This window comes from Melopsittacus undulatus, chromosome 5, assembly GCF_012275295.1.
Source record: "Melopsittacus undulatus isolate bMelUnd1 chromosome 5, bMelUnd1.mat.Z, whole genome shotgun sequence".
Classification (NCBI taxonomy): domain Eukaryota; kingdom Metazoa; phylum Chordata; class Aves; order Psittaciformes; family Psittaculidae; genus Melopsittacus; species Melopsittacus undulatus.
In genome coordinates, this window is record NC_047531.1 from 15,520,116 (window position 1) to 15,542,615 (window position 22,500).

General features: G+C 36.2%; 1 protein-coding gene across 7 annotated transcripts in view; it reads left to right on the forward strand.

The window, feature by feature from the left end:
- FOXP2 (forkhead box P2) overlaps nucleotides 1–22,500 on the forward strand; it is a 410,714-nt gene that overhangs the window by 382,710 nt on the left and 5,504 nt on the right. For all 7 annotated transcript variants that reach the window (NM_001281546.1, XM_034062700.1, XM_034062703.1 and 4 more), the window contains 2 exon segments: nucleotides 408–477; nucleotides 1,299–1,462. In NM_001281546.1, the coding sequence (NP_001268475.1) occupies nucleotides 408–477; nucleotides 1,299–1,462 (234 nt within the window).

Here is a 22,500-nt window from a genome sequence, read left to right on the forward strand (position 1 = left end):
GTTAAGATCTTTTTATTCAGCACCTTAACATAGTTGTATGTAGTATATTCAAATGTGTACCAGTTCAGAAAACCAAAAACAAATGACACAGCAAGCATAGCTGAGGCAGGTGTGTACAAAGTTTATAGCTATCTCTGTCAAATTCTTCCAGTGAGATCAGAATCTTTATGAGTCACTGTGGCCCTTCACTTGGAGCAACTTTCCACGTGGGCCTAATTACAAGACTTTTGTTTTTCTGATGTGAATAAATCACTGTGTTGTAAAGGGTTGAACCCCTTCACCCCAGCTTCATTTCATTTTTCCTTTTAAAACTCTGGTCTTCTGAGCTGAAAAACCATTCCATTAACCCAGTGAGCCAGCCGGGATGTCTGCCTGTTTTTAAAATTTGCAAAATCATTTATTTGCAGAAGCCCAACGTTAGTGAAAAACATACCCACCAGCTTAGGCTATGGAGCAGCTCTTAATGCAAGCTTGCAGGTAAAAAATACTAAATTACTCTTTCTTTGCACACACTAATTACGTTCTTATGTGTGACATACTTAATTTCCTGTTACAGAAATTATATTGTTACCTGTATTTAGGTTTATGTGGACCTGATGGTCATTCTAAATAGTTGGGTTTATCATCCAAGTAAGTTGTAGCACTGCAAGAAGTACTAGTTCTTATTCATGCTACTTTTGATGTGAAGAAGCAAGAAGGACACCCTGTGGCAAAATCTGGAACACTCAGTTTTGCTGCAAATGTTAGATTGATAGAAGCTTTTGCAAATGCATGTGGATATGCATTAATATTTATCCAAGCTGTCATAAATGATTTCACATCATAGTGTTGGGGAACATGGTGCTCATGGCAAAAACTTTAAAGTTTAATTATAATATATAATTTTTATGCAGAAGAGGCAAATGTCAGGACTTCTTTATTTTGAGTTAAGTTCTGGTCATTTTTTAAAGTATAGCAGCTGCCTACATTATAAAGGAGCCATACATTGTGTGGAAGGGCATAGGGGTTAAGTGTAATTCAAAGTCAAAAAATAATGTAAAACTAGAAAGTGCCATGAATACTGAAACATAATAATGGCAAATAATGAAACTTATGGCAGAAAAATAGTAAACTGGAAATAGAGGTGCTGTTACATTCAGAACGTGAAAACTGGAAAATGCACAGAATCCTTCTGACCACCTCTGCAACTACCCAAAATGAGCTGCTTTGTGTGTGTACATTCATACATGTATGAACATTTAGAAGTGATTTGTGTATGTATGGACTAATATTTTTTTTTTTACTCTTCATTTTGGTAGGCTGCACTGGCAGAGAGTAGTTTACCATTACTTAGTAACCCAGGATTGATAAATAACGCATCCAGTGGCTTACTGCAGGCAGTCCATGAAGATCTCAATGGTTCACTGGATCACATTGACAGTAATGGAAATAGCAGTCCGGGCTGCTCTCCTCAGCCTCACATGTAAGTGCAGTTAGCATCCCTTCAAGAAAAAAATGCCTTAGTCTAAGACACAATATTACTCAAAAGTGCTTTGAGACATGGTAAGTGAAACATCTGGAAGTGTATGTTTGAAACTAAACATTTATATTACAGCATTTAAATAGATGAGTTTTCATTTACTTTGTAGTAAATTGGTGTAACCTTGCTTTTTTTTTTGCCTTTTTTTATCCTCTTCAACTTGCTTGTGAGCATTGAATGTAACAGGAGGCTGATCTCAGTGGTCATTTTCACAGTCTGCTTTGGAAGGTATAGTCAGAATGTTCATGTTGGAATTAGTTGTAATTTTAACTATGAGTCTCTAAACCATTTATGAACTGTAGTAGAGATATTGCCCATTTATATAAACCATAAAATGCAAAGTTTAACTGTTGCCCACAGTTTACATAGAAGCCAGTAAAGTGTAACTTTTTGCCTGTCGTATAAATCAGTGTAATTACATATTCAAGTTTAATTACTGGTGCGTCTGTATTGGCAAGGTTTATATGTTATATTTTATGCAAGACTACGATTCCTATTAATATTTAGCAGCTAACTATATCATTAATTACTCTAAAATCTTTCCCCTACCATCTTTTTAATGGAGCTGAGAGAGTGGAAGTATTAAAAATTGATGTATTGTGGATTTCAGAAATGTGTCTGAAGCTTTAGAAATGCCTGGCCTTAATCAGTGATGTCAAACATGGCAGTTTCTTGTTTACTAAATAGTAAAACATGTATCTTGGAGGTATTGTTTCCCAGGTTATTTATATAATAATTAGCAGTGTGATGTCTAAGTAGACATAGATTTAAGTTTACTGTAGGATGATTTTTAACGTGTATGTATAATATTGACTTTTTACTGCGTTTAAAATAGCTGATCCAATTTGCCTTTTCTTCATTCATTTTCTTGTTCCCATTTTTAATGTTAATTTCTAGACTGGGATATTTAGCAATAACAGTAATTGAGACCAAACTCCCTTTTTACTTATGCTCTGGTGTGTAAAGAATCTGTTTTGATCCAACACTTTTTTTTTAGGTGGAATATTTTGCCTAGTTTTTCTTCTTTTGTTTGGCATGTTAATATATCCGTGATCACACAGAAATGTTTATTGTCACACATTTAATTGTTTTATTGCACATTTATTCTGCTTGCCTTTGAAAATAATACACTGTGAACATTCATGTATTTTATCAGGTTCCAAACCATTACTTTTTCAAAATGGAAAAATTTGTCTTTTGGAAGTGTCTTTAGATGTATTAAATAATACAAAAGAAGTAATAAAACTTGAAGTAGAAAGAACATGAATATATGCTCTTGAGAGTAACACTACTCTAAAACAAGTAAAGTGAGCAATCAGACAAAAGTTTTTATATCCCATGCTTTATGCTATCAACCATGCAGTGGGTAGCTTGAGGCCTTTTACTTTTAGCAGTTCTCCTGAGTATGCTAATGCTCTCTTCCTGTATAAAATGCCAAGACAATAAAACTTTAAAGAGCAAACAAGAGTTAGATCATGTGTGTTAAAAACAGCTACTTTACAGAAAAGAATGACACTTGTTATTAAAGTTGTTTTCTAAGTGTTTGGCATATCTGTTTACGTATCCTATATGCTGTCTGCCATTCTGCTGGATAAACTGAGATATCTGTGCATATGATTATGTAGATATGGCTACATTTATAGCAGTGTTGATAGTTAAAATACTGCATATTGTTGCCCATAAAAAAAAGGGAGATAACTTGAGTTACACCCATGAGTTACATGATTCAGCCTTCCTCTCTCATTTCTATGATACGTCATTTGTCGAAACAGACAGTTTTGGGACTTGCTACACTGGGTCTTTTGAAACTTACAACTCTCTGAGAGACTGAAGCAACAGAATGTGAATGCACTGATATATCACTGGAGAAAGAGGTTACGCTTATTCATCCCTTGCACCAAATTTAGTGCAAGATTACTGGCCTTCTGAAAGACCAAGAATTGTAAGCCAAAAGATACAGGCTAGGACTAGATATCTGTTAATTTATAAAAGCTTTGCTCTCTCCTTAATGATGGAGCTGAGAATATAAAAAAGGAAGTTATTGCAATTTACAAGGAAAAGTCAGGGAAGGAAGAGGCTTGTGCAGGAGGCAGAGGGAAAAGGAAGAAGAGAGACATCTTCCTTGTCTCCATTGGCCAGGGCCCCTCAGTTTGTTAAAGGTCATCACTTAAGTAAATGAGAAAAGAACATAAGGAAAGCATGACAGAATAAAATAAATAAGGAATAGGGCAACAGTGAAGGTACATTTTAGATTTTACACTACCTACATAGATTAATTCCAGGCTTTGGAGTTTTTTAAATGAAAAATATTTAATACACTAGAAAAAGTATATTTAACTGCCAAAAGCATCCACATACTTGTAGCTTCCTGAGAATGTTCAGTCAGAAGGTCTGGGTTTTTCTACCCTGGAGAAATGTTGTTGAGGGGGTCATAATTACTGCACTCACCTGTGAAGTCACTGGCTCTCTTTATTTCCAAGTAGATGAAACCTCCATCTCCTGATTCCCAGGATAGTGTACTAGCCACAACACCAGGAATATGATAAGCAATTACATTGCCTGCCATCTTGAAGCTGGCGCGCAGCCAGGAGCAACAGAACATGGTATTAGGGAAAGAGGCAAGAGGTTGCATCAATTTAGAGATCAGAGCCTTCAGTTGGGAAGGGACAGAGTTTGGAGTTGAGACAAGCTTCCAGGGAGAGACATTTGTTTGGTATTAGAGTATCAGCAGGAAATGTGAAGAGTCCCAGTGACAGTGTCAAAGCCAAGCATCTCAGGCATTTGGTTGTTAAAATTCTATCAGATATTCTTATCAGGTAAAAAGCAAAGTTTCTTATTTTGGAATGTTCACATTTATTTTTGAGCATAAATTTATTTTTTATAAACATAATGAAGAGTGTGTGTATGTGTGTGTGCAGCAGTCAGTATTTCTGTGCTTTGAGCATGAGAACATCAGAGAAACTGATTTCTGCTAGTGTAGTACCTTAGCTACTCAGTGTCAGAAAGTGGGGAAATTACTCCAGTCTTTTGGATTTGAACCTGGTACTTCACATCTGGTTTTTGAAGCAGTAGTAAAAGCAATTAGAGTCATCAATTTATCCATCTGTGGACAGATACCTAAAATAGGTGGGTGAATCGGCTTACTTAGAAAATAGTCTCTGTTCATTAACTAGAGAATGAAGGTGAGGATAGAACTTCAGGTAAATGTAGAACATTTAAATGCTTGCTAAGTGCAGCGAATCCCAGCCAGTGTATTTAGGGCAGGGGTACTTTAAAAGCTTTACAGTTCCTGCCTTGGGTAATGATATATAATCTGCTCCATTTCTAAACACTTTAAAATACTGCAGTAAGTTTTAGGTGATCAATATAACTATGGCCTGGTAGTTGGGGTAGCTCCTGTATTAATAGTTCCTTAAAGGAGATGAAATTTTATGCTGCATGCATCCCAGTTTCCATTCCCAGTCTGACTAAAGACAGTAATTCCATGATCCAGTATGCAGCATATCACTAGTGGAATCTCAAATCCTAAATTTACTTTGTGTTTCAGTAGTATTAAATCCAAGTTCTATCTTTGATTGACATTCAAATCAGATTCCTGGTAGGTTGATGTGGGCACTAAGTGCTCCCTTGACATAAATCTTAACTGAGAAAAGAAGTTAGTTGTTATGGACATGAATGTTCTGTTCAGAATTCCTATTTCCTCTAATATCAATTGTCAACAATCAATGTCAGACAATTATCTTTTCGTTTGAATCAATACGAAAGACTGTTGTCTTCCTTCGTTTTTTGAACATGGACTACTCCAAAATACTGTGGGCTTTAGCTGGTAAACACAAGTCTCAAAGTGACAAACACAAAGGAAGGTGTTTCATGTACAAAAAACCCATTACTTACCTAGAACTAGGTGCCACTAATCTTGCATAGCAGTTGTATATGGATTTCTTTGGAAGCTCCGCAGCACATACCTTTGAGGTATAAATGCAGACTTGTGAAGTAAAAAAACAACAAAACAACCAACAAGAGAACCCAAAGCAAAACAAAAACCCCAAACAAACACACCAGCCACATCCATCCAAACAAGTGCAGTTAAAACTGCATGGCTATGGGAAACTGGAAAAACTTTCATTGTCCCTGAAACAACAACACTGGTTAAGACATGGGATGGTACTTGCAACAGTAATAACAATTCATAACTCATTAATTGTTATCATGATAATTTTAACTCATGATAGTGGTAACTCTTTTTTAACCTGCATCGTAGCAAGTATACTGGTAAAGAGTTTTGGAGGGAGTCAAAACTCAGTTCCTTCAGAGCCAGTACATTTAGATTCTTCAGTGAACATCAGGATCATAATGAAATCAGCATTATACTATTATTTTTCCTCTCTGTTATATGTTCAATAATTCTCACTCTCAGCGATGGAGTATCAGGAATGAAAATCAAGAATGGATGTCATTCTGATTTCTAGAATTTTAATTGTTGATTGTTTTTCAAAACAAGCACAGTGAAAACAGAAAAATAGGTTTTTTAGAGTCCAGTCTTAAAAAGTGAATTCGTACAGTCTCATCTCACGATGACATTGTGTTCAGCTATTATAGTGCTGTATTCTGTAGAATAGGAATTGTTTGAAGCCAAATGTCAAGACACGCATATACCCCATGAGCTTTAAGGTTGTTTCTGGAAAATACTATGTAAGGTTGTTGTGAGAAGTAATAACTTTTTACTAAATGAACAAGAGTAAGAATCAATAAGTTACTAAAAATGAGCTTGTCCAGTGCAGTCATCCATCTTCAGTTCTGTCTGTGAAAAGATGAGTTCCAACAATCTGTGGTTTCAGTCACCTTTTCTTTTGTATTCTGTTGTCATTCCCAGCCCTACTGCTTTACCTTTCCCACTCTTGACCTGACTTGATAATTTCTTTTTGCAGTTCTATCTGCATAATCATCAAACTTGCGGTTGGGTTTGGGTTTTCTTTTTTTTTTTAACTTTTTTATCTTTAAATTTTATTCCCAGAGGCAAATATGATTATTCTGCTCTAAGATCATTTACTTTTGAGGTGCTTCAGTTTGAAAGCATTCCATTGTCAGGTTGTTCCCATATCTGATTATTCCAGTCCCCCACTGTTAAGCTTTCACACCACTTACAGTAGGTTACCTATCATTCCTGTTTAAATCCCTTTCATTCCCTTGTTTCTTTAACTTCATAATGTTCCAATCCCCTGTCTTCCCTCCCCCTCTTTTTTGTTATCATTGCATTGTCCATTTCATGATCTTTTTGCATTTACCTTGGAGGCTTGTTCTGTTCTAGGAAACTGCTATGATCCAAGTCTCTTGTTCATTGTAGAAGACTTGACATAGTGTATAAGAAAATAAACTCTCAAAACACATCAATTAACAGGGATATAACAAGCATTATTAAATAGGTGAGAAGCATGTAATTGAGCAGATGAATGTGGAAGCAATTGCAGTATTTCTGGGTATACTCGTTCATCAAGAATGTTTCACCTAATCATATGATATTTCAGTGCCTGTATAATTTAATTTCACACATTTTTATTCATAAATCTAACATAAGGAAGATAATGGGCAAGGAGACTTTGTGACAACAATTGATTTTTATTTTTATATGGAAAGAAGAACAGCTAGGAAACAGGATCTTAAAGGTTATAGTTTTTGTCTGAGCATATTCCCATTGAAGGAAGCTCTATTGTGAGAATACACAGTGAAATGATTTTGTCTTTGCCTAACACTGCAAAGCATCTGAAAGTGACAGGCAAGTCCAGCACTCCAGCACTTTATCAGACTATTTTCTTACCATTTAATTTCATTTTTTTTTTGCCTTTACTAATTGTATAGATTATGTGACAGTAAACTCTTTAAGGTGTGACTGTGACTCCCTACTTTCTTCATACAGAGCCATTCATGTGTGGACACTAATGAAAAAATAAGCAATGATGCTTTGATTAATAATATTTTTCACCAGTCATATTGACATAACTTTTCACTTGAATGTTATCCTAAATATTTGGTTTATTACTATTTATTACTTTACTTTTCAGTCCATTCATCCTCTGTGTTTTGCTTCTGTTCATCAGTTTTCTTATCTTCCAAGACTGATATTCCAGTCCTTTATCATTTCTTCTTTAACATCTCAAATGTTACATGTCTTACTTTGGAGCAGAGGTTGCTATGTCTCCTTTGCATTATTCCAGACCCAGCTGTTGCACGTTAACAGTACATTCCCAATGTTCTTGATAAAAAAGGTCTCTCCATGTATATAGTGTCTTCAGCTGCAAAGTGTCAGATCTCCATATCTTGGCTTGTGGAAGTTGGTAAGCTCCTGGAGGGGGGGTCACATATTCTTTCTGGAAGCTATCTTGCTGAAAACTGTGGTACTGCTGTCACAAATTCTCAGTGTATGGGCAAACTATTCATGCTCTTCATGCTAAGATGATAGTGCCCTTAACGTGTATTTCTGAAAATGCACACACAGTTAGGAATTTTACCCCCTTTTGATGATTGCATTTGGATTTTGAGTAATTTTTGAAAGTAGACTCCAGATTTTTTCTGTAAATGCACATGTCCAAAATCTTTACGCTTACATATCATGTAAACAGTAAAATAAAAACATACAATTATACCCAGTTGATAGTGTTTACACTAGTAGTTTTAATTGCAATCCATAAATCGAAGCAAAGATTAATTGAAAAATATAAGCCATTATGCTGAGGAAGTGTTGTTATTTGACTTTTAGTCAGATCTTCAGAATTTTAACTCTAAGCATTTTGCATATTTTAAAAGACTGAAAGTTTAATTGCACGTTTTTCAGAGTTTATAGAAAGACTTCATCTCAATGTGAAACCCCGTGTGTAGGTCACATGAAAGTAATAAAATCTCAAGGTGACTCAAGTTGTGATTATACCCGTTAAAGTCCATATACAAAAGCAGTGCTCACAATCTGGCAAAGTGCATTTGCATTTAACACCAGTCTGTGATTTAGAACAGTGCTGGGAACATGCATGTGAAATACAGACCCCGATGTAATCTTTGTTAGGGCTATAAACACAGGTGTTCCGGTGTTTTTCTCAAACTAACAACAGTATTAAATGTGTATCTTTAATTAGGGTGAGCAAATCCAGTAGTCTTTCTCCTTCACCTAGACTTACGAAGTTCATTTGTTTCACTGTATCCATTAATAGAGGTTTAATGATGTAGCAGAACCTTTGTATGATCGTGACCTCTCACTAACCCTTTTCAAAGACTTCTATGAGCTTCTGATTGAGATGGATAAGGGGAAATGTTTCTTTGATGCAGTATTATGCTGTGATAGTAGTACTCTGTGTAATTAGGGACTTCCCCCAACTTGATTTTTATTTTTTTTGTTATGTTTCCACATCCTTTCCTTCATTCTTTGCAAATATGGTATTATCAGGCATCACAGCTGAAAAAATGTACTCCGAGCTTTTATCTCCTCTTCTTCTAAGAACACAGGAAATCAGAGTATTGTTGTAGACAACCACATGATACATTTCCTTTCTTAAAATTATGATAGTCTATCTTGAAAGCCATTGTGGAACTTTATTCCTTTGGTGATTATCAGCTGCATTCCAATTTCCAGACTATATTCCAATTTAGTTTAACTTACATATTTTCTTGCTTACATAGTCTTTGTTACTCTTTATTTCTCAAATGTGTTCTAGCGATCTTTTGCATCTTCATTTTGGTAGACCAAACAGGCTCTTTCTGGTTCAGTAGACTGTCCATTCTCCTAGTCTTTCTGGTAGAGATTCCATAAAACTACACAGTTTGGATTTTCATGTGCAGGTGTTAACAATTTTTCAAAGCATTCCATATGTGTTTGTACATAATGTGACTCTTTTTTTTCTCTGTTCTTATGGGGGGGGAAAGCCCATATTTTAGCTAAATTCAGCTAAACTGTTGTGGTTTATTTTTATTTTTATTACTAAGAATGGACTGGGGCCCTGTTGTGGTAAGTGCTGTAGAAAGGCAAAACAGAAAGGTTTTTCAAATCCTATCCCAAACTCTTGCAGTCTTTAGGTAGCAACTGAGTTGTTTAACTTTTGAAAAGCATCTTCAGATGTAGTTTGAATGGAAGTTGTGTATTACTTACACCGTAATTATCCCCAGGTAGAATCAGACTTTGTTTAGAGAAACATTTGACACAATGCCAGTTGGCATTAGACAGCACTATAGGTAGATGAAACCAAAAGGTAAACCATGACTGGTAGCCCTGACAGACCTTGAGATAAGCATCCATCAGGTGGTGTTCTGTTGCTGTGCATGCCCTTTTATTCATGGCATCATGAAAGAAATTATTATGCTTCTGTATCCATCTGGAGTTACTGAAATTACAGCTTAAAACATGCTAGGTTTTGTCTTATTATTTTGTAGCTACATATTTACAGATGTGGTAACAAACAGTGTATTGCACTGTATAAATTTCATTTGGCTGGAATACAGTGCCCTGGAAAGCAGAAGTCTGTGTTAAGCATAGACCAAAATATGCAGTTAAGAGGCATGGTATGTTAACACAGGCTCTGTGATCTCTCAGCTAATCAGCTCAGTCTGCAGACAGACTATATTTGTGTTTTCTTGCAAAGACTATACAGATATAACATATTTTTCAGACATGTTGCTCTTCAAATCTAAATCTTAAATCAATAATAGCACAAAAATAGGAGGTATGATTAATATTTCAATGTTGTGATTTTTTGTAATTTTTGCAATTTTGTGAAATGTTCTGATAAAATTTAGAATGAAGTTTGAAGTGTTACATATGAGAACAGTCTCTGGTTTAAATATGAGGTGGTGATGACTGGATACACAGTCATTCGTAAAACTCTAAAAGTTATAGCGGATCACCAACCGAATGTGTGCTGACAAAGGTATGTGATTGTGAAAGCATAATTAATAGCAATGTTGTATGTAACAGTAAGCTCTATCCTCCACCCAGTTCTTCTGTTTGGCCTGAAGACTCAGGAAGGACTAAAAATATTAGGGAGGAGAGAAACTGGAAATGATAACAGTCTGCAGAACACTGTGCAGAGATGGGAATGAACTTGTCCACTGGGAATGGGACAAGAAATATCTGATTAGCAGTTCAGCAAGAAGAGTTAGGGTAGACACCGGAAAAATAAATCCTTTCTGACTGTAGAACAATTAAGTGCTTATATGTGTACCAGCACAGTGGAAGGACTGATACTGGAGGCTTCTAAAAACACTGGAAATGGTCAGAAGTGTTTCAGGTATAAATGATCCTACTTCGGTGTAGGGAAAGAGGATAAAGAGACTATATGATCTCTTGAGGTTCTTTCCAGCCATATTTTCTTCCATTCTTATGATAAATTTGGAAAAAGAAAGGTTTTTCATGTATGATATGTGTAACTGGAGACTAGCTCAATTGTCCAAGTCCATTTATTTGTAATCTGGAACAGCTTTCATAGCTAAGTATCTTTAAGCACTCTTACTTCTAAGATTGAATGAAAAATATATATTGAGCATAAGATTTAACTAATGTGACAAGTCTCAGCTGGAGCAGTGCAGACAAGTCCTGCACAGGTCAGTCTGACCCATGTGTCACTGCCAAGTGTGATGTACTTGTTAACTGTTCAGCAAAACAAAAAATACCAAAGGGATGGCCATTCTCCAGGCTTGTTTGAGCAGGGGAAGGTAGTCATCACTTCAAGTCCATGCTCTTAAACACTGGGAAAAAATAAAAATAGAAAAAATAAATGCTCCAAGAAACTTAGCATGTGAAAGGAAATACTTTGGTAGCATCCTGCTGAAACTTTTGAAATAGTCATCAAATATACTTATCAATCAACAGACTTCTGCTTCCCAGGGCACTATATTCCAGCCAAACAAAATATATACAGTGCAATACATTGTTCATTACTACATTTGTAAATGTCTAGGTACAGAAGAAAAAAATGTACCATGCTCAAATGTAAGTGTAATGCTATTTAATCCCGTGCTGCTGCATTAGAACAATGTTTAGGTGCCACTGTAGACAGATGTTGATGATTAGCGTACAATACCTCAAAAAAGTGTGCTGAAGTGTTAGTAAAAGGATGTTATTTTCAGCCTTTTTGTCCCAGACTATCTAACTGCTCAGTTATACGTTTTCTGGGAGAGTGGAGTTTTACTGATGTAAAAGTTTTCAACAGAAGTAGAAAAAGCAATTCTCTATATCCTGCATTTATATTACGATGCATAAAACCACACATAGTACAGTCCAAATTCTCCTTCAGCTTTTCCTGGATCACTGAATAGCTTTCCAGATTTCACATAGAGAGCATTTGCCTGCTCTAACCTACACATAATATTGATATATTTAGTTGCTGCTGCTAAGTTTCTGTGTAACTGGTACAGTTTTTAGAGCTTCCGAGCCATTAGATATTACTGAGCATGCCAGATCCATAGCCTCTTCTTAAACTTTGTTGTCTTCAGGCTTGCTCTTTTTCAATGGCTCTTCAACGACAAAAATATTCAGACACTCAAATCTCTAGTCCTTTGTCATTTCCTTTGAATTTTTACTTTTAAAACTTCTGTGCTCTTTCTCCCTAATCTTTTTCTTTGTTTAGCATGTTAACTTTTGACGTTTGAGCTAGATGTAGTTGATGGTTTGAAAGACTGTAGAGGCCTGTGCCCTAAGCTAATTTCTAGTCAAGTTCCTACTTTTTCTGTGGTTCTATCACAGAAAAAAAAATACATTTATTTAGACACCAAAGGGAGCAAGCCAATGTCAAGGATGAGAATTTTAATAAGTCACTAGAATCAGAAAATCTATGTCATATCATCTTCTTAATCAGAACTTGATTCCTGAAATTCTGGCATGGCCAGACTGATAGGGCAAGAAGCACTCCATCTCCAGCCACTTTAGGATCAAATGTATTGGTGTATTTTGTAGATAAGCATCACAAAATCATCCCTGAGTTGGGAAGTGCCTATGGTATAGAAAGGAAGAAAGAGAGATTTGGTTTTGATCTTCACGAAGCAATGGCTGACTGGCTTCTGCAATGCGAAGGTCAATATGCATTGAGATGTTTTGCTGTAGAGGAGTGGCAGATGACATCTCAAAATTACTGAATACTTACGTATTTTAATTCTATTAAAATAATAATATACTTAATAATACTTAATAAATTCTATTAAAATACTTAATAAAATTTTAAAAAACCCACAACTCATTATCTGTGTAACTTACTGATTGTAAAAACTTTCTTTAGCAGTAGCTCTGTGCCTCTTAATTATAAGAAATTAGTACTGATATAAGTAATGAAAAAATTATCATAAATATGCAATATTAACTTATGTATGGGTAAAGTAAAGGTGAACATTTGCTTTTTTCCCCTATATTTCCTTTAATCAACATTTCTAATGTATCACTTTTACTCATATCTCCAGACTGCCACTCCTTTTGTGTTGACTTCAGTGACAGCTAAATTAAATCACTCCTATCATGTTTAATGTTTCCTCACAGAGATACGTTTAGCATGTCATAGGTCACTTCTGTTTTTCTTTTCTGGATTCTGCTATATTGTTTATGAGATGAGTGAGTAATAGCTAAAAGGTAGTCAAGTACCTTGAACATGCAAGTTGAAGTGAGAGCCTACTATAAATACATAAACATGTTTTATATTATTGTCACTGTCATTATTCTTTCTCAGTTAGTCTAACATACTGGGGTTTGGCTTCTTCAAGAGGGTCACCATTGAAGGATTCCTAATAAGTAGTTGCAGTAGATAGATGTACATGGGTAGTTTAATTTCTTTCTTTTATTTGTCAACACTAAATTGATCTGCCATGGATTGTCAGCTTTGTTATTTTTTTCACAGTTAACTTTACATATGAATAATTTAAATACATTGTGTTGCTACTTCTGTTTATATCTTCTTCCAAGGTATTCTTAATTATGTTCATGATAGAAATGTAATGTAGGGTCTTAGAGAATTCTCACTGTTAACCTACCTCCATATTGTGAAACAATTTTTTGTTCTTCTGTCATCTAACTGGTTTTGTTACTGGCAAATCTTTATGTCTGATTTTAGTATGAGTTAGATTTTTGAAGTTTCTCACAGGAATTCGCAAATTAAAATACATCCATCAGCTCTCCTTGTTTACTGTTGTATTACCCTTAGAAGCCTCATAGGGCAAGTAAAATTAGTGGTCTTGCAATACTTGTTATTCCACCTCATTTGTCTACTAGAAAAATACGTGGCTCAGTGTGTATTCCCTTCGGTTATTCCCCCTTCTCCCCAAGGTTTCTGTCAGATGTATTGCTTATTTCACTTACATCTTCTGCTGTGAATAAACTTCACAAGTGGAATCATGGCCCTAATGAAGTCAAGGGGAATTTTGCCATTGACTTAAATGAGATCTGGATTTCATCCCAGGAAACCATTTGTCTTCATGTCTGGCTTTCCCTCATTTCTTATTCTGCCTTCAGTCGCTCCTAATCACTCCTAATCTCCATCTGATATTCTTGTGACTGCTTACAGCCCCATTTCTCAATTTTAGTTCATTAAAATCTTTTTTTTTCCTCTTTTTTTCCCCAAATAAGACATGGAGTTTTCCCAGATCTAAAATCTTTTTATTAGATCTTTGAAAATTTGTACACTCTTGGTAGTCTACAACATTAGCAAAATTGCTAATGTTGAAATCCAGAACCTTTTTTTCTGTGCAAATATGAGCAAGAAGAAAATTTCATAGCTGTGGCAGGATTAATTGGGAATGAATGCCCTGATAAACAATGAGTTTCTAAGTAATTTTTACAAAGGTTTGAGATTTTTTTCCTGTTAATTGAAGTGTAATGTCTCAGTATTTTCTGTAATCTGTATTCCTCTAAAATCAAAAAGATACAGATAAAATCACCTTTTGGACTTTAGCATTAAACTGCCTTCTTGATCTTTGTTCCACATTTTCAGACTATCTATGTAGCTTGTGGCATATTATTTTTTAAAATACTATCATGTTCAGATTTTCAGATATTAACAACAAGTATCTTCCTGCTGTCCCCCTTTCCTCTGATACTAGATATGTATATATGAACTCGAGAGTAGCTTTCCTCTGCCATGTTCATGCTAGGGCATCATATACCATTAGTAATTGTTCTTGCCTTTTACTCTGATCTTCCATTTGCAAAACCTGGGTATTCTCTGATTTCTCCTGGGACATAAGAATATACTGGGCCCTGTACTTTATTGATGTCCTGGAGTATGGACCTCCTTCTCATCAGGTTTGCAGATAACATCAAATTTGGGGTAGCAGTCTGTATGTATAGGATAGGAAATCCATTAACAGGACTTGTGTGGATGGAAGGACTGGGCAGGATGAGGTTTAGGAAATGCCATGCCCTGCACTGAGTAAGGAAGATCCTCTTGCAGTTATGCATCTTTCTAAGGTATCACAAAAGTGTTTGCCAGACAAATTTTGTGCAGTTAGTGATGATGGGGTTTGTGATCTTCTTTTTCCCCCAGAGGGACTCACCTACTTTTTATCTCAGAACAACTGAAAGGAATGCATGGAGAACACTAGCTTCTTTTGCAGTCACTGATAAATTTTTATCAACCCCTGTTATCAATAGGAAAGAAAATCTCTAGTCTTCAAGGTTGTAAAAGCAGTAATAGACTTACACAAACTCATTCTTACTTGTTTCTATACCTTGCTTGATGCACCAGAGGCACTTTGTGACCACTGATCATCAATTTCATCTTATGCTGTCTCCTCTAGCAATAAACTAAAGAAGACAAACTTTAGTGGCCTAATTAATTATTCCAGTCACTCTTATCTCCTGTCAGTCTGAAACAGTGCCTGCCAGCTAGGGCTGTTGTCTCTGCTTTCCACCACCAATTCAGTGCACCAGCTCTACCACAGTAGACTTGAAATCCTGCTGATGGATAAGATGATAGATATAAAAAGGAGTATGTTTTAAGATCTTTTTGTGTGTTTCACTGTTGCATTTGAGAAAAGAAAATATTGCTGCTTCCTTTTTTTTTCTCAACACAGCTCTTGGAGGACCCAGGGTGAAAGGGTATAATTTGAAAGGGGCAAATTGGCAAAACACATCCAGAAATATCTCCACTAAGGAGCAGTGCTTCTGTAGGCATCACATTTTCAGTCTTCTTCCACCATGATGTTACAGCTTCACCCTCTCCTTAGTGCAATGAGGTAGCACACACTCAGCTGCCTGACAAGGATATATGACAATAGGTACTTCCCCCCTTTCATGCTTACGGGTTGAGATTTCCATGTAGGCATCATTTTATCTAGAAATAATAGTGCTTTTTGAGCATTTCAGTATATGTGAATATACATGGGGGAGGTAATTCCTGATGTTCGAGGAAAAATAATAATGGATTCAGTGACAGTTGCAGCATTACTGAATTTGTATTTAATTACTCATCTAACACTCTTTCTTCCCTTTCTTAGTATTTGGATTAGTATTTCCCTAAATGGCTGTACATATTCATGTCAATAAACAATTCACTTCTACTTAAGAAAAATAATAAACTTTTTATAACAGTATGAAATTGTAGAAAGTCAAAGTAATAGAATTAGATATCTTGAAAATACTGTAGGATTTGAGGATTTGTCTCCATTTGCCTACTAAAGCATAAATATAAAAATTCTGGATCAGGAAGAGTGGATTGGAAAGGAAAGCTTTTCTTTTTAAACTGCTATAGAATATCCTACAGACCTAGGGCTGTACTGGCAAGGTGAGATACAGCTCTTCCTGAGGCAGTGCTAGCTCAGATCTACTAGATAAAAAAGACAAACAAGCAAACAAACAAAACAACCCATGCCACAACAAAGGGGTCAATTACTACCTCCATAATATCGTGATTATCATTTTGCTAAATGTGGTGAAAAGTATTTTCATAGTAAAGTATAACAAAAGTCACAGCTTTAAAAGTAATGGAAAATATCTTAAATAATTTGTGTTTCATCAGGTTAAACTAGGAAAACAGTGTTAGATGCTAGCGCAGACAAATCTTTAGTCAAGATGCTTTAGAAAAAAATAAAGATTAAAAATGTTCTTCAAATACTAAAATACAGGACTGTACACAAAGAATTAGTTCAGCCACAGTATTATTGTGCTTGAATAGCTTCCCTTGTTGACTTGTACACAGAAATTGTCAGGCTTCCACTGTTTGAAGAATTCTGTAGATGTGAATCTTTTTAATATCTCCTCTAAAGTATACAGGACACTTTGTGTAGCTGAATCAAAATCGCACTTGTAGGATGCCTACAGCATGAAAGAATTGAGGGCAGTGTTGGTAATAAGTAAAAATGTAAATAAAAATTGCAGATGTTCAAAGTTAAAAGTTACACGGGAAATGTGCAGTTCTATCAAAGATACTGTGTTACACAAGTATGGCATGTTCTGTTTGTCCTTTTGTTGTATTGAAGCATAGTCATTGTAATGGAAGTAAAGGCGGTGAAGAAGTAGTACAACTGGAAAAGTATGTGCACATTAACCAGCTGGTTTTGAAGGTATAATGTCTGTGGGATAAGGCTGTCTACAGAATTGTAAGGACGAATGCATCAAACTGTACATCATTTGTTTTAGGAAGTGGTTGAAGTTATTTGGGAGCTATCTAATAATTATTATTTTTTTAACTTTTAAAAATCTTTATTACCTTAACACTCAAACAAAATATTTAAAGAAATAATCAACTGAGGTTTTCATACCACATATGGCTTAGAAACTGTTCAATCCCAAAGATTCCCCTGGGAAAGCTTTCTTCAGCTGAGTTCCAGAAAATTCGTCATCTTTATATACTTCTACATGAAGCATTAGGAAAGCTTGTGAGTCAATAGTATCAAAATTAAAGTCTCATAGAAAATAAGCCTGGGAGGGACTTTAAGACATCATCTAATTTATTGCCCTTTGTGCCATTGAATACCGAAGTAAAAAACTCTATAGTGTTACTAGGTGCCTAAGTCACCATAGCAATACAAAATACTTTCAGCTGCAACCCAGGAAAAAAAACACCCTTTTACAATTTTAGACTGATTATTGCAGCCCCTGTGTGGAATAAAAAATGCACTGAAAGGTCTTAAAAAAAAAATACATGACTTGCTGCAAAGCATACACTTGGCTAAAAACCTCACCAGTAAGATATGGACCTGGGCAGCTTTTCTCTCTCAGTATCTACCACCTCTTCAGTACAAAGACAAGAGCAGACTTTTCAGTACCAGTCATTACATTGACTTAGCTGTCTGAGAGACTACATGTCTCTGTCATGGTGTTCCACAGCGCTTTCCCTTAAATGATTTTAGCAGAACATTAGAGATTTTTGGTGGATATGGGCAACAGTATTGAGAGGACCCAGATTCCAATGGGAATCCTGGGGGGGTTATGGCACTTCCCCAGTGGGTTTCAGAATTCAACACCAAAGCCCTTGCCTGCTTTCCCCCTCCCCCCCCCAATAGAATTGGATGATAGAAATACAGTGAAACTTAAATTGTTACATCTCTGGCTTAGAAAAAGAGAAGAGTCTTTGTAGTACCTCACTGCTGATGGCTATAAAACACATTGTCCGACTTCATACTTTTTCCAAAGACAAGTTGTATTTTCTATTGAAAACCTGGGGTGAGACTATTTCTACTAATCGAGTCCAAACCTTGTTTCTTATAATGATTTATATTTTGTTGTCCCGCTTTCTCGCTGCTGTTTTGCTGGATTCAGTATCCCCTTACATTAAAGCTGATATGACATTAAATCTCTGTAGAAAACATGCTATCCATAATTGAGAATATTGCACCAAGTATCTTTTCTCCTTGTTGACACCAGCTCAACTCAATTTAATTAAGAAATCATGTACTCTGTTATAGGATCTGGTTGTTTTCTTGTCAGCAACAGGACAAGTTCCAGTGTTTAAAAGTTGAATGTAACACTTGTTTCTGTTGTCTAGATTTTATCAGGATTTTAGTAGCTGTAACACTACAAGTTTTCCTAAGGCAGGATCAGGCTTATCTTGTGCAAAACTGAGAAGACAAGTTCACCTTGTATCAGAAGAGTTATTGTAGGCTTTGGGAATTCAGCTTCATCTCTAAATATTTGGAAGTTACTTTATACATTCCTTCCTAGTGTAGATTTATCCCTCAGCTGCCTGTCCTGTTATCTGTCTTTTTCCTTTGAAGCCTCAAAGCTCCTCTCCAGCAGCCTACAAACAATCTTCATGAGGCCTCTGTAACTGTTCAGCAACTGTTACCTGTCTCCTGGCACCTGGCAGTTGTTCCAGTTAAATAATATAAACAATGATGTCTTTAAGAATATAGTGTACATCTGAGAGCACGATAACATGAAGTTGTTGTTTGCCAGTTGCAGGAGTAAGAGAAAAATCTCCATGTAAAGCTGTAAAGCATGCAGAAGAGTGTGTATTTGGGGCAGACACAGAGACAGAGGGACTTCATGTTCTGCGATCTATGAGCAAGGAAGATGTAATGTTCTGGGATGAGCAGGCAGCTCTCCATGTTACTAGAATCCTTTTCTGTTGCAGAGGCCTCTCACAGAGAGTTTCATTTTTAAATTGCTGGAGTACAGGGGAAGTTTTCTTGTATAACAGTAGAACCACCAATTAAAAATTCATTTGTTTATATCTTTGCCAAAAAGTTCTTTGAAATGATGTAGCACTGCCATATATTATTTTTGCTGTTGCTGCAGGCATCTCCTCTGTTCGTTACACTGCACTGTTAGTCCTGAGCTTAGGTACAGGTTTAGTTTGCCAGCATTTGTTCAATTAGAGACAGCCATTTTGATGAGGACATCTGAACATATTGAAATAGTACTCACTAAGAAGTAACTCTGTCATCCCTTTATCCTGCCAAAGAGTTTAGCAGCGACTGAACTCAGTTCTCTAGCATCTGACCTGTTGCTCATTCTATAACCTAAGTCATCCTTCTTTCAGCCTTTCTTTGTATAACATTTTTTCTAAACCTCTACCTGGATTTTCTCAAGTTGCCACATGAGATTTCATCATCTTCATTAACATGCTTGCACTACCTCCCATTTTATTGACATCTGCAAAGATAATAACCATGCTTTCTGTTCTATCTTCTGTGTCATTCCTGAAAAATACTGACTAGTTCTAAACACAGGGATGTTCCATCAATTTACTCATCATTCAGATACAGATTCCAATTGTTTATAGATAAGTTTGATCAGAACTCAGACATCACTGAGCTATAGCTTGTTGTTAGGAGTTAAGTAGCATAGTTATTAATAAAAAGACATGGCATATACTTTTAAGAATTTATGTTTAAATATATTGAAACATACATACAAATTGTCATGTTAGTTACAAATACCAATCAATATTTTGCTTTCCGTGTACAATGAATATCTTGAAATACATCGTGCTATACTGAAAGTTTTCTAATGATAGGATTGTATTCAGCAATTTAAAAGATGGTTGATCAAATCTTGTTTTGCTTATGGAAAAATAAAAAAAAGGGTTTGTTTTTCATATGTATTTTGTATAGTTACTTCCTCCTCAAAATATACAGAAAATTCTAGAAATGTAAGATTTTTTACATGTCTAAACAGTATGGCTGAACTTTGCCTTTCAACCTCTGATTTTGAAAACCAAACTCTGTAGATGAGAGAAATGTTGGTTTCAAGAGCCAATGTTATATTCCGTGTGCTTGCACTTCCAGAAAGAGGTGTTTGTATGGCAGCATTTTCTACAAGCTGATAGAAAAGCCTGTGAAATGTATTTTTGCATGGAAAAACTGAACTGATTGATTTGGTCTTGATTTACTGTTGATCTGGAAGAAAGTATAGTTGACAAAAAATGTTGTTTTTTTAATCTATTAATTCTTCCACAGATTAGTCATCAAAACAAACTTTGATCCATCCTTGCAAAAAAGAAGTCCTCAATACTAAAAAATTACAGCTCAAGGGGAACTAATATCTCCATGTGTAGTGCTTTTTTAATGGCTATATCTTGTAATCTTCCCTGTTTGTACAGTGGCAGCATTCCAACCACACAAATGTAATAAAAACAACCTGGACACTGCCTTTAAAGGAACTGAACTGATATGGTAAAAAAGTGAAAGTTCTGTAGTCAGAATTTTTTAAGCATGGAAAGGAAAGCATAGCATTGAATCATAGAGTGGTTTGGGATGGAAGGGACATTTAAAGATCTAGTCCAAGCCCCGAGATGTGGGTGGGGATATCCTTCATTAGACTAGCTTGCTGAAAACCCCATCCAACCCACTTCCAGACATGGGGCATCCACAGCTTCCCTGGGCAAACTGTTCCAGTGTCATACCACCAGCATTGTAGATTTCTTCCTTATGTCTCAAGTTAAAAAATGTTGTCCCTTGTTCTGTCACTACAGGCATTGGTAAAAAGTCTCCATCTTTCTTACAAAGCCCCCTTGAAGTATTGAAAGGTTATAATAAGGTCTCCCCAAAGCCTTTTCTTCTCCAGACTGAACAACCCCAACTCTCTCAGCCTTTCCTCATAGGAGAGGTGGTAGAGCCCTCTGACTATTTTCGTGGCCCTTCTCTAGACCCATTCCAACAGGTCCATGCTGTCAAGTACTGGGGACCTCAGAGCTAGGTGCAGTACTCCAGGTAGGATCTCAGAGCAGAGTACAGGGGGAGAATCACCTCCGTCAGCCTGCTGGTAGCACTTCTTTTTATGCAGCCCAGGACGAGGTTGGCTTTCTGGGTGCAAGTTTGTATTGCCAGCTCATGTCCGATTTTTCATCCACCAGTATCCTCAGGTCATTCTCTGGAGGGCTGCTGTCAATCCCTTCATCCCCCAGCCTGTACTGACACTGGGGATTGCCCCAGGTGCAGGGCCTCATGCTTGGCTTTATTGAATTTCCTGAGGTTCATGCAGGCCCCCACTCCTCAAGCCTTTCAAGGTCCCTCTGAATGGTATCCCTTCTCTCCACCATATCAGCTGCTCCACTCAGCTTGCTGTCATCTGCGGACTTGCTGAGGGTGCACTCAGTCCCACTGGCTGTGTCACTGAAGAAAGTCAGTAGTATTGGTCCCAGTACAGACCCTTGAGGGCCACCATAATGAAGAAATACAGGTGCACAAAATGAAATTTCTTGGGAGCAGCATAAGGAACAGAATATTGTAATAATAGTGTTACAGCATTATATCATGATTAAAAACATTGAAGACTTACATAAAAAACAGTAACAATTTTGAGGAAGATATCTGAATTTGTAGCTTAAATGGCATTCAGAAGTTCTTTTCAACACTTACAAATGTTTAAAAAAAGATACTAAGTAAAAAACCCAACCTTCCCAAAGGTCCCTTATATCTCAAGGCACACAGTTACTTGTACTGCCGTAAAAAGGGATGAATGGGTTTTCTCCACCTTTCAGAAGACACAGTTCAGTTATTTTTTAGTGATGAAAGTAATTTCTAAATGACCTCACGTTCCCTTGATACGTATCTACCAAACAAATTAGAACAAATATAGTTAAATTCAGATGGAAATTGGAGCACCTTGTTGCCTGTGGGTCCTAATAGTTGTATTCAAATTCACTAAAGTCTATGCTGAGGTAGATTCTGCTTGACCTCAGCTCACACTGGGGTGTTCAAACCTCAGGTGTCCACTGGAAATACTGCAACAGTGAAATATAGCAGATGAGGCTCAATTTACATTTTTAATCTGTATGGCAGGGTTAAATCTGTAAGGAGAATCAGGCAGTATGTCTTGTTCTTTATTATTTTATCAATTACTGTTCAGTGGCATGTTGGATACTAACCCAGATAGTAATCCAGTAATCCTTGGATAGAAATCTTTATTTTGTATTCTAGCTATAAGGAAGTTGTGTACTGTAGCTGACTGTTAAAATATTTGTTTTGTATATTTTGTATACTCTATTCATAAAGACCTATATAGAGTGAGACTAGTCATGTTTTTACCTTATCTCATTTTGTATGTTAAGAGTTTTACTGTGTTTATATCTACTTCAACCAGA